Below are 13,507 nucleotides of genomic sequence, written 5' to 3'. Positions count from 1 at the left end.
TAATCGCAGGCTCGATTGCATTTTGATATTCGTCGACGTACCAGAGGCTCACAGCACGTCGCTCATTTTCGCGATTAAAAACAGTAAAAGATCAATCAGTGATTACATTAGTAGCCTCTAGACTCCACGTCTGTCGTGCAGTCCTGATATTTCCACATCGTTTTATTTGCGAATAGGTATTTCCATGTACTGAGGCCCACCTCTCACGTCTCACTGTCCGTAGGTGTCAGCAAAACGGCCTCTCGCCACCGCCGCCGGCCGCCGTCCGGTTGTCCCGCCGCGACACCGGCGGGATGCTGAAATGCCAGAACCGGCCGGCCCCTCCCACCCGGAACCGGTCGCAGAGGAACTCCTCGGCGTACATCTTCTCCACCTTCCGGTCCACGTCGTGCAGGAAGACGTCGGTGTCGCCCTCGCCGCGCCTGGCCCGCGCCATTGTCGCCGCCGTCCATATCGCCGCCATCCTCCCAGGCGCCGCCGCGAAGTACCCCTTGGGGGCGTCCAACATGAGCACGTCCCACTCGTGCTCGTACACCTCCGGCGGCAGGTCGTGCAGCGCCAGCGGGCACGCGTCGTTTACCCGGACGGCGGGCTCGTCATCGGCGCCGGCGCCGGGGACGCAGGAGGGGACCCGCCTGTAGGTGTCGAAGAGGAGGTCGGCCTGGTCGAGCCGCGTGTGGTAGCTGACCAGGTGGGAGCGCAGGAACGGCGACGCCGAGCTCACGGCGCGGTGCCACTCCGGGTCCTCCTCCAGGAACACGGTGACGCCGCCGGGGTTGAGCGCGTGCCAGAGCGGCGAGTCGTGGCCGAGGCCGAACACCAGCAGCCGCACAGGCGCCCGGCGGCGGAGCACGGCGAGGGCCAGCGATATCTCGTCGCGCGTCTGCTGCGGAACCGTCGGCGTGGTGGCGTAGTAGACGGCGGCGTCGGCGAGCGCGGCGAGGCCGGACGGCTGGTACCCGGTGCCTGAGGGGGCTGTGACGGCGGGCAGGCACGGGAGCAGCGGCAGCGGCGATCTGAGGAGGCTAGGGACCAGCAGCGACGTGGTGACGACCAGCGCGGCGATGATGAGGCGGCTCGGGGGCTTCATTGCGGTGGGTCGCCGGCGCGGGAACTGGCCGGATCTTGGTTAACTGGGAATGAGTTCAGCGCGCGGAGTGGGATAATGGGATTGGTAGCGCACAGGCTTACTTGGTTTGCTCTCTTTGCAGGAGGCGCGGAGGTTGTTTCTCGAAAGAAATCTACATAACCCCCCGAGGTTTCATATTTGGGATGGTTAACCCCCTCAGGTTTCAAGTGGAACACATAACCCCCTCAGGTTTCAATTACCGGCTAATTAACCCCCTGAGGCTAATGATGGCGGTTTTAGATGACGTGGATAGTGGTTTTAAGCCAGGTAAGCAATTACGTGGACAGTGGAACACTTAAACCCCAGGTTTCCTTCCGTCTTTGCAGTGCAGATGCAAGGCGAGCGAGCAGGGCAAAGCAGGGCAGGCGAGAGAGCAGGACATGCACTCCTCGTTGGGCCACTGCAGCACCGCCCTGGGCAGGCGTGCGCAACCGTCGCCACCCCGAGGCACCGTTGCAGCACTGCCATGGGCTGCTTCACCTGCAGCTGTGTCTCCACCTCGAACTGGCAGGGACGACGCTCGCCGTTGAGCCACCGCGGTGCGCCATCCCAGTCGTGCAGCCGAGTCATGGGGTCGAGCATGTCGCACATGGCGTGGAGGGTGTCGTCGGGGCGGAGGAAGCTGGATGGGTCGCAAACGGGGCGCACCTCGTTGGAGTTCCAGGGCAGCTGCTGAATCTCGCATTCTCGCCCCTGCCCTCTGCCCCTCTGAATCTCGGGCTTCACACGGTCAGGGATGGCCGGCCATGAAGAAAAAGAAACAAAAAAATACAGAAATTTAGAACTGAAGACTGCATATAGTATGTCATACAACTATGTGATGCAGGCTGCTCTAATGTCCAGAGAGTATGCTACAATTTTAGAGAAGAAGAGGGGAATTTCAGAACTGAAGTTGCAGTTTCATGTTTGGAATTAGAGGATGCCGTGTAAGTTCAGAGCAGAGAAGAATCAAAGGTTGAAGAGTAGATTCAAAGTTGTATTGTCTGTAATGTACTGAATCAATGTGGTGTTTTTATGGATGTCTAATGTACTGATCAATGCGGTATTCTATGGATGTCCCACTCCCATGCCTGTAATGTGCTCAATGTTCTTGTGTCCAGGGCAGCTGCTGAACCAAACAGAATAATGTTCCAGTCCAGAATACTAATGCTTGTGCAGTAATGTGCTGTAAACAACCTGCTGTCGAGCTAACTCCAAGTCTTCAACCAACCCGTCCAATCCCCAAATCCAATCCCCCGATTTTCATATCCAAGTCAACCCGTCCTCGAGCCCATCTCTTCCAGTCTGTCCTCGAGTGCTCTCCACAGAAAGAGCGAAAGGGGTAGCTGTTTTAAGGAGGAAGGAGTGCGAACCACTGATTGGAGGACCGCCAACGAATCGTCTGATTCAGCTGCCGATCATGGAGAGATGATCGGAGCGGCGCGGGAGAGAGAGGAGGGGAGCGAAAGAGCAGAGACAAACGGAGCAGCTTGACCACGGCCAGGTGCCAGCTTCCCGAAAGCGTTGCCTACACGTGGACCAAAACCGCCCTCTAAAACAGCCATTAGTCTCAAAAACCGCTTGGAGGGGGTAATTTAACCGGTAAGTCATACTTGAAGGGGTTATGTGCTCCACTTTAAACCTGAGGGGGTTAAACGTCCCAAACCTCAAACCTGAGGGGGTTATGTAGACTTCTTTCGTTGTTTCTCCTCTTGAACCCGCGTGTTTCTGTTCTCTTTGTTGGAGGCGCTGAGGTTGTCCTGAAATATATATTCCTCGAATATTTTGAAGTAGATTTAGAATAAATTCACGTGACATTTAATTTTAATTAAATATAGTTTAGATTTACGAAATGTGGTAGCGATAAGTCTGGAGTAAAATCCGTATTTTGGTGGGTCTCAATCCGAAATTTAAAACCATGGTGGTGTACATCTTTTTTTTTGCGAAACACAGTACAATCAAAGACGCTCATACATACGCGCACACACTCACCCCTATGAACGAGCACACGCACACCCTACCCCTATGAGCACCTCCAAGAGACTGCGTTGAAGAACTGATCCGGCAGGTCTTGAGATTGACGAAGTCGTGGTGTACATCTTCTAATGTATGGATGTTTCAATAAAGAAGAGTTTGTAAATTATGTATATGGTGTATGTGTGGATTGTTTGATACACTGAGCATATAATTTGAAACTAATCGTTAACTAATCGTATATAGTTGTTTCTAATCTTCACCAAATATTATCACAAAAAATGCGCCTCTATTAGTTTTGATCGGAGGGATGACTCTATACTACATTTACATGCGCGCTCCGCCATGGCGCTTTGTTGGATTGCACGTGCTTATGTGGTTGTGTCTTTGTGTGGGTGTGTGCGTCTTTGTGGTTATTCATTTCTGGGTGTGCACCATCTTTATAATCGGAGCAAAAGAGAGTCGTATTTGTTCTAGCCCCTTCATACCGATGTCACGACTGAAAGGATCGTATGCCGCACCTAGAGGGGGAGGTGAATAGGTGCTAACCAATTTTTAGTTGTTTTTCAATTTAGGCTTGACACAAAGGTAAATTCTCTAGATATGCAACTAAGTGAATTTACCTATATGACAAGGTAACCAGCCTAGCAAGATATAGCTACGCAATATATAGGAGATAGAATAGGATAGAGGTAACCGAGAGTGGAGCACGCGGAGACACGGAGATGATTCCCGTAGTTCCCTTCCTTTGCAAGAAGGTACGTCTACGTTTGGAGGAGTGTGGTTGCTACGAAAGCCAAACCAACAGCCACGAAGGCTTCACTAAGATCTCCTATGGGCAACGCCACGAAGGCCTAGCCCACTTCCACTAAGGGATTTCCTCGAGGCGGAAACCGGGCCTTTACAAGGTTCTTGGGGCACACATCCACAACCGAATTGGAGGCTCCCAAATCTGTAACAATACAACAATCAACAACAACAACACATCAACAACAATCAACTAGGGAACCAAAAGGAACACTAGCAAGAGAGCCCTCAAACAAATGAGGGGGAAATGTAAATCCTTTCGGTGAGGATGTAGATCGGTGTCTTCTCCTTCGAATCTCCAAAGATCAAGAGCTTTGGTTGGGGGAGGAAGGAGATCTTGCAAATCTTGTGTTCTTGAGGTGGCTCTAATGGTGGTGAAGACTTGGCAGATTTTTGTGCAATGATTGAGCAAGGAGCAAGGTAGAAGAAGGGGGGTATAAATACCCCCTTCCAAATTCCAGCCGTTGGGGCTTCCGGGGGGCCGGATAATCCGGCCTAAGTAAGGGCCGGATAATCCGCCCCCCCCCCCCGGAAAATCCGGCTCCGGGGAAAATCCGGCCAAATGTCCGGCCCCTGTCCATAGCTGCTTTTCCTTAGGTCCGTAGTCGATTTCGAGGGGGCCGGATATTTTGGAAATATCCGGCCCGGAATATCCGGTCTTGTGGTAAATCCGGGCAAATCTCCGGCCCATGTCCAGCGTATACTGAGCCACAAATCCTCAAGTCCTTAGCCGAAAACTGGGGACCGGATATTTTGGAAATATCCGGCCCGGATTATCCGGCCTGGTGATCCTGTTACAGCTTCTTTTTGACACGACTTACAACATCCATCACACATATATATGTATCTGTATAATCCTTGTACCACTTAAACAAACATTAGTGTATCACATACATTGACATCAAACACACAAAACATAATATGAGAGACGCTCTTTCAATCTCCCCCTTTTTGGTGTTTGATGACAATATACGGATTGATACGTCTCCGACGTATCGATAATTTCTTATGTTCCATGCCACATTATTGATGATATCTACATGTTTTATGCACACTTTATGTCATATTCGTGCATTTTCCGGAACTAACCTATTAACAAGATGCCGAAGAGCCGCTTGTCGTTTTCTGCTGTTTTTGGTTTCAGAAATCCTAGTAACGAAATATTCTCGGAATTGGACGAAATCAACGCCTGTGGTCCTATTTTGCCACAAAGCTTCCAGAAGACCGAAGAGGAGTCGAAGTGGGGCCACGAGGCGCCGCCACCATAGGGCGGCGCGGCCCAGGCCCTGGCCGCGCCGACCTGTGGCGTGGGGCCCTCGTGTGGCCCCCCACGTTGCCCTTCCGCCTACTTAAAGCCTCCGTCGCGAAACCCCCAGTACCGAGAGCCACGATACGGAAAACCTTCCACAGACGCCGCCGCCGCCAATCCCATCTCGGGGATTCTCGGAGATCTCCTCCGCACCCCGCCGGAGAGGGGATTCATCTCCCGGAGGACTCTTCACCGCCATGGTCGCCTCCGGAGTGATGAGTGAGTAGTTCACCCCCGGACTATGGGTCCATAGCAGTAGCTATATGGTTGTCTTCTCCTCATTGTGCTTCATTGTTGGATCTTGTGAGCTGCCTAACATGATCAAGATCATCTATCCGTAATGCTATATGTTGTGTTTGTCGGGATCCGATGGATAGAGAATACCATGTTATGTTAATTATCAAGTTATTACCTATGTGTTGTTTATGATCTTGCATGCTCTCCGTTATTAGTAGAGGCTCTGGCCAAGTTTTTGCTCTTAACTCCAAGAGGGAGTATTTATGCTCGATAGTGGGTTCATGCCTCCATTGATACTCGGGACGAAGTGACGAAAGTTCTAAGGTTGTGTTGTGCCGTTGCCACTAGGGATAAAACATTGATGCTATGTCTAAGGATGTAGTTGTTGATTACATTACGCACCATACTTAATGCAATTGTCTCGTTGTTTAGCAACTTAATACCGGAAGGGGTTCGGATGATAACCTCGAAGGTGGACTTTTTAGGCATAGATGCAGCTGGATGGCGGTCTATGTAGTTTGTCGTAATGCCCAATTAAATCTCACTATATTTATCATGACGTGTATGTGCATTGTTATGCCCTCTCTATTTGTCAATTGCCCGACTGTAATTTGTTCACCCAACATGCTTTTATCTTATGGGAGAGACACCTCTAGTGAACTGTGGACCCCGGTCCATTCTTTTATACTCGAAATACAAATCTGCCGCAATACTTGTTCTTTACTCGTTTTCTCTCGCAAACAATCATCTTCCACACAATACGATTAATCCTTTGTTACGTAAAGCCGGTGAGATTGACAACCTCACCGTTTCGTTGGGGCAAAGTACTTTGGTTGTGTTGTGCAGGTTCCACGTTGGCGCCGGAATCCCCGGTGTTGCGCCGCACTACATCCCGCCGCCATGAACCTTCAACGTGCTTCTTGGCTCCTCCTGGTTCGATAAACCTTGGTTTCTTTCGAGGGAAAACTTGCCGCTGTGCGCATCATACCTTCCTCTTGGGGTTCCCAACGAACGTGTGAGTTACACGCCATCAAGCTCTTTTTCCGGCGCCGTTGCCGGGGAGATCAAGACACGCCGCAAGGGGAGTCTCCACTTCCCAATCTCTTTACTTTGTTTTTGTCTTGCTTTATTTTATTTACTACTTTGTTTGCTGCATTATATTAAAACACAAAAAAATTAGTTGCTAGTTTTACTTTATTTACTATCTTGTTTGCTATATCAAAAACACAAAAAAATTAGTTTACTTGCATTTATTTTATCTAGCTAGTTTGTTTTATTTACTACTGCTAAAATGGCCACCCCTGAAAATACTAAGTTGTGTGACTTCACAACCACAAATAATAATGATTTCCTATGCACACCTATTGCTCCACCTGCTACTATAGCAGAATTCTTTGAAATTAAACCTCGCTTTATCGAATCTTGTTATGCGAGAGCAATTTTCTCGGTGTTAGTTCCGATGATGCCGCTGCCCATCTCAATAATTTTGTTGAATTGTGTGAAATGCAAAAGTATAAAGATGTAGATGGTGACATTATTAAATTGAAATTGTTTCCTTTCTCATTAAGAGGAAGAGCTAAAGATTGGTTGCTATCTCTGCCTAAGGATAGTATTGATTCCTCGGACTAAATGCAAGGATGCTTTTATTGGTAGATATTATCCCCCTGCTAAAATTATATCTTTGAGGAGTAGCATAATGAATTTTAAACAATTGGATAATGAACATGTTGCTCAAGCTTGGGAAAGAATGAAATCTTTGGTTAAAAATTGCCCAACCCATGGACTCGACTACTTGGATGATCATCCAAACCTTCTATGCAGGACTAAATTTTTCTTCGCGGAATTTATTGGATTCAGCTGCTGGAGGTACCTTTATGTCCATCACTTTGGGGGCGGCTACAAAGCTTCTTGATGATATGATGGTTAATTACTCTGAATGGCACACGGAGAGAGCTCCACAAGGTAAGAAGGTAAATTCTGTTGAAGAATCCTCTTCCTTGAATGATAAGATTGATACTATTATGTCTATGCTTGTGAATGATAGGACTAATGTTGATCCTAATAATGTTCCGTTAGCTTCATTGGTTGCCCAAGAAGAACATGTTGATGTAAACTTCATTAAAAATAACAATTTCAACAACAATGCTTATCGGAACAACTCTAGTAATAACTATAGGCCATATCCTTATAATAATGGTAACGGTTATGCTAATTCTTATGGGAATTCTTACAACAATAATAGGAATACACCCCTGGACTTGAAGCTATGCTTAAAGAATTTATTAGTACACAAACCGCCTTTAACAAATCCGTTGAGGAAAAGCTCAATAAAATTGATATTCTTGCTTCTAAGGTTGATAGTCTTGCCTCCGATGTTGATCTTTTGAAATCGAAAGTTATGCCTAATAGGGATATTGAAAATAAAATTGTTACTACAGCAAATGCCATCCAAGTTAGAATTAATGAGAATATAAGATTAATGGCTGAACTCGCGTGCTAGGTGGGATAGAGAAGAAAATGAAAAACTAGCTAAAGAGAAAAATGTAGCTAAATTTTGGACTATTACCACCACTAGCAATGCTAATAATTCACATGTTGCTGCACCTCCTACTATTAATGGTAAAATAATTGGTGTTGGCAATGTTTCTACTCCTAGTGCAAAGCGCACAAAATTACCTGAAACTGCTAAAACCGCTGAAACCGCTCGTGATAAAACCGCTGAAATTTTTTCCAACCTTGGGGATGATAATCCCATTGCTTTAGATTGTAATGATTTAGATTTTGATGATTGCCACATCTCTGAAGTTATAAAGTTCTTACAAAAACTTGCTAAGAGTCCCAATGCTAGCGCTCGTAAACTTGGCTTTCACAAAACATATTACAAATGCTCTCATAAAAGCTAGAGAAGAGAAAATAAAACTTGAAACTTCTATTCCTAGAAAGCTAGAGGATGGTTGGGAGCCCATCATTAAAATGAGGGTCAATGATTTTAATTGTAATGCTTTATGTGATCTTGGTGCAAGTATTTCTGTTATGCCTAAGAAAGTCTATGATATGCTTGACTTGCCACCAATGAAAAACTGTTATCTGGATGTTAATCTCGCTGATAATGCTAAAAAGAAACCTTTGGGGAGAGTTGATAATGTTCATATTATGGTTAACAATAACCTTGTCCCCATTGATTTTGTTGTCTTTGACATTGAATGCAATGCATCTTGCCCCATTATATTGGGAAGACCTTTTCTTCGAACCGTTGGTGCTACTATTGATATGAAGGAAGGTAATATTAAATATCAATTTCCTCTCAAGAAAGGTATGGAACACTTCCCTAGAAAGAGAATGAAGTTACCTTATGATTCTATTATTAGAACAAATTATAATGTTGATGCTTCGTCTCTTGATGTTACTTGATACACACTTTCTGCGCCTAGCTGAAAGGCGTTAAACAAAAGCGCTTATGGGAGACAACCCATGTTTTTACTACAGTATTTTTATTTTATATTTGAGTCTTGGAAGTTGTTTACTACTATAGCAACCTCTCCTTATCTTAGTTTTGAGTTTTGTTGTGCCAAGTAAAGTCTTTGATAGTAAAGTAAATACTAGATTTGGATTACTGCGCAGTAAACAGCATTTCTTTGTCTGTCACGAATCTGGGTCTAATTCTCTCGTAGGTAACTCAGAAAATTAAGCCAATTTACGTGAGTGATCCTCAGATATGTACGCAACTTTCATTCAATTTGGGCATTTTCATTTGAGCAAGTCTGGTGCCTCAATTAAATCCATCTTTACGGACTGTTCTGTTTTGACAGATTCTGCCTTTTATTTCGCATTGCCTCTTTTGCTATGTTGGATGAATTTCTTTGATCCATTAATGTCCAGTAGCTTTATGCAATGCCCAGAAGTGTTAAGAATGATTGTGTCACCTATGAACATGTTAATTTTTATTGTGCACTAACCCTCTAATGAGTTGTTTCGAGTTTGGTGTGGAGGAAGTTTTCAAGGATCAAGAGAGGAGTATGATACAATATGATCAAGGAGAGTGAAAGCTCTAAGCTTGGGGATGCCCCGGTGGTTCACCCCTGCATATTCTAAGAAGACTCAAGCATCTAAGCTTGGGGATGCCCAAGGCATCCCCTTCTTCATCGACAACATTATCGAGTTCCTCCCCCGAAACTATATTTTTATTCCGTCATATCTTATGCACTTTGCTTGGAGCGTCGGTTTGTTTTTGTTTTTGTTTTGTTTGAATAAAATGGATCCTAGCATTCACTTTGTGGGAGAGATACACGCTCCGCTGTAGCATATGGACAAGTATGTCCTTAGGCTTTACTCATAGTATTCATGGCGAAGTTTCTTCTTCGTTAATTATATGGTTGGAATTGGAAAATGCTACATGTAGTAACTCTAAAATGTCTTGGATAATTTGATACTTGGGAATTTTTGTGCTCATGTTTAAGCTCTTGCATCATATACTTTGCACCTATTAATGAAGAAACACCTAGATCTTGCTAATTTGGTTTGCATATTTGGTTTCTCTAGAGTCTAGATAATATCTAGTATTGAGTTTTGAACAACAAGGAAGACGGTGTAGAGTCTTATAATGTTTACAATATGTCTTTTATGTGAGTTTTGCTGCACCGTTCATCCTTGTGTTTGTTTCAAATAACCTTGCTATCTTAAACCTTGTATCGAGAGGGAATACTTCTCATGCATCCAAAATCCTTGAGCCAACCACTATGCCATTTGTGTCCACCATACCTACCTACTACATGGTATTTCTCCGCCATTCCAAAGTAAATTGCTTGAGTGCTACCTTTAAAATTCCATCATTCACCTTTGCAAAATATAGCTCATGGGACAAATAGCTTAAAAACTATTGTGGTATTGAATATGTACTTATGCACTTTATCTCTTATTAAGTTGCTTGTTGTGCGATAACCATGTTTCGGGGACGCCATCAACTATTCTTTGTTGAATATCATGTGAGTTGCTATGCATGTCCGTCTTGTCCGAAGTAAGAGAGATCTACCACCTTAATGGTTGGAGCATACATATTGTTAGAGAAGAACATTGGGCCGCTAACTAAAGCCATGATTCATGGTGGAAGTTTCAGCTTTGGACATATATCCTCAATCTCATATGAGAATAATAATTGTTGCCACATGCTTATGCATTTAAGAGGAGTCCATTATCTCGTTGTCCATGTTGTCCCGGTATGGATGTCTAAGTTGAGAATAATCAAAAGCGAGAAATCCAAAATGCGAGCTTTCTCCTTAGACCTTTGTACAGAGCGGCATGGAGGTACCCCATTGTGACACTTGGTTAAAACATGTGTATTGCGATGATCCGGTAGTCCAAGCTAATTAGGACAAGGTGCGGGCACTATTAGTATACTATGCATGAGGCTTGCAACTTGTAAGATATAATTTACATAACTCATATGCTTTATTACTACCGTTGACAAAATTGTTTCATGTTTTCAAAATAAAAGCTCTAGCACAAATATAGCAATCGATGCTTTCCTCTTTGAAGGACCATTCTTTTTACTTTTATGTTGAGTCAGCTTCACCTATTTCTCTCCACCTCAAGAAGCAAACACTTGTGTGAACTGTGCATTGATTCCTACATACTTGCATATTGCACTTGTTATATTACTCTATGTTGACAATTATCCATGAGATATACATGTTACAAGTTGAAAGCAACCTCTGAAACTTAATCTTCCTTTGTGTTGCTTCAGTACCTTTACTTTGATTTATTGCTTTATGAGTTAACTCTTATGCAAGACTTATTGATGCTTGTCTTGAAGTACTATTCATGAAAGGTCTTTGCTTTATGATTCACTTGTTTACTCATGTCATTACCATTGTTTTGATCGCTGCATTCATTACATATGTTTACAAATAGTATGATCAAGATTATGATGGCATGTCACTTCAAAAATTATCTTTGTTATCGTTTTACCTCGCCGGACGAGCGTAACTAAGCTTGGGGATGCCGATACGTCTCCGACGTATCGATAATTTCTTATGTTCCATGCCACATTATTGATGATATCTACATGTTTTATGCACACTTTATGTCATATTCGTGCATTTTCCGGAACTAACCTATTAACAAGATGCCGAAGAGCCGCTTGTCGTTTTCTGCTGTTTTTGGTTTCGTAAATCCTAGTAACGAAATATTCTCGAATTGGACGAAATCAACGCCCAGTGGTCCTATTTTGCCACAAAGCTTCCGTAAGACCGAAGAGGAGTCGAAGTGGGGCCACGAGGCGCCGCCACCATAGGCGGCGCGGCCTGTGCCCCGGCCGCGCCGACCTGTGGCGTGGGGCCCTCGTGTGGCCCCCCACGTTGCCCTTCCGCCTACTTAAAGCCTCCGTCGCGAAACCCCCGAGCACCGAGAGCCACGATACGGAAAACCTTCCGCAGACGCCGCCGCCGCCAATCCCATCTCGGGGATTCGGAGATCTCCTCCGCACCCTCGCCGGAGAGGGGATTCATCTCCCGGAGGACTCTTCACCGCCATGGTCGCCTCCGGAGTGATGAGTGAGTAGTTCACCCCCGGACTATGGGTCCATAGCAGTAGCTATATGGTTGTCTTCTCCTCATTGTGCTTCATTGTTGGATCTTGTGAGCTGCCTAACATGATCAAGATCATCTATCCGTAATGCTATATGTTGTGTTTGTCGGGATCCGATGGATAGAGAATACCATGTTATGTTAATTATCAAGTTATTACCTATGTGTTGTTTATGATCTTGCATGCTCTCCGTTATTAGTAGAGGCTCGGCCAAGTTTTTGCTCTTAACTCCAAGAGGGAGTATTTATGCTCGATAGTGGGTTCATGCCTCCATTGATACCTGGGACAGCTGACGTAAAGTTCTAAGGTTGTGTTGTGTTGTTGCCACTAGGGATAAAACATTGATGCTATGTCTAAGGATGTAGTTGTTGATTACATTACGCACCATACTTAATGCAATTGTCTCGTTGTTTAGCAACTTAATACCGGAAGGGGTTCGGATGATAACCTCGAAGGTGGACTTTTTAGGCATAGATGCAATTGGATGGCGGTCTATGTACTTTGTCGTAATGCCCAATTAAATCTCACTATATTTATCATGACATGTATGTGCATTGTTATGCCCTCTCTATTTGTCAATTGCCCGACCGTAATTTGTTCACCCAACATGCTTTTATCTTATGGGAGAGACACCTCTATTGAACCGTGGACCCCGGTCCATTCTTTTATACCGAAATACAAATCTGCCGCAATACTTGTTCTTTACTATTTTCTCTCGCAAACAATCATCTTCCACACAATACGGTTAATCCTTTGTTACAAAGCAACCCGGTGAGATTGACAACCTCACTCGTTTCGTTGGGGCAAAGTACTTTGGTTGTGTTGTGCAGGTTCCACGTTGGCGCCGGAATCTCCGGTGTTGCGCCGCACTACATCCCGCCGCCATCAACCTTCAACGTGCTTCTTGGCTCCTCCTGGTTCGATAAACCTTGGTTTCTTTCTGAGGGAAAACTTGCTGCTGTGCGCATCATACCTTCCTCTTGGGGTTCCCAACGAACGTGTGAGTTACACGCCATCACGGATTTGCAAGAGAATCACTATAGAGTCAAGCATGATGGCAAAACATAGAGGCACTCCCCCTATATGTGTGCATATAAGTAATTTGCATTTGAATACAAATGCACAACACATAGGTGCGGGGTGCCTCAACACAAGAGATATCCAATCATGAGCTCTAACAAGAGAGACATAGACATATATGAGGTTGAGATAAGATGATAGAAATCATACCCATGTGGAGATATATAATACAAAGATATAGCATCACACACAATATAAAAACCTTGATCTCAACATATAGAAATCCGAAAACCTTAAAAATGTCTCACACCACATAGCACATAGTTTGAAACAAAACACAACCAAACCAAATAGTTCAAATAAGGAGGAACACAAGCAATAAAGGAATGATAAACGCATATGCTTGTGCCCAAACCATGCAAATCCCCGGGAGAATTCCTAATAGAACACTTCTCCCCCTTTGGCATCGA

The 13,507-nt window shown here is 44.8% G+C and overlaps 1 protein-coding gene across 1 annotated transcript; it reads right to left on the bottom strand.

The window, feature by feature from the left end:
• Window positions 1-226: 226 nt before the first annotated feature.
• LOC124689284 (probable methyltransferase At1g27930) lies at window positions 227-1,136 on the bottom strand. The gene has a single exon (XM_047222838.1). The coding sequence runs from the start codon at window positions 1,088-1,090 to the stop codon at window positions 227-229; it is 864 nt and encodes a 287-aa protein (XP_047078794.1). The 5' UTR covers window positions 1,091-1,136.
• Window positions 1,137-13,507: the final 12,371 nt, after the last annotated feature.

Source organism: Lolium rigidum, chromosome 2 (assembly GCF_022539505.1).
Source record: "Lolium rigidum isolate FL_2022 chromosome 2, APGP_CSIRO_Lrig_0.1, whole genome shotgun sequence".
NCBI lineage: Eukaryota > Viridiplantae > Streptophyta > Magnoliopsida > Poales > Poaceae > Lolium > Lolium rigidum.
The sequence above is the reverse complement of the archived record's forward strand: the minus strand, read 5'-3'. Positions and strand labels throughout refer to the sequence as shown.

Bases quoted from the DNA above. Each gene is read 5' to 3' on its own strand.
- LOC124689284 (XM_047222838.1), bottom strand. From the start codon at position 1,090: ATGAAGCCCCCGAGCCGCCTCATCATCGCCGCGCTGGTCGTCACCACG.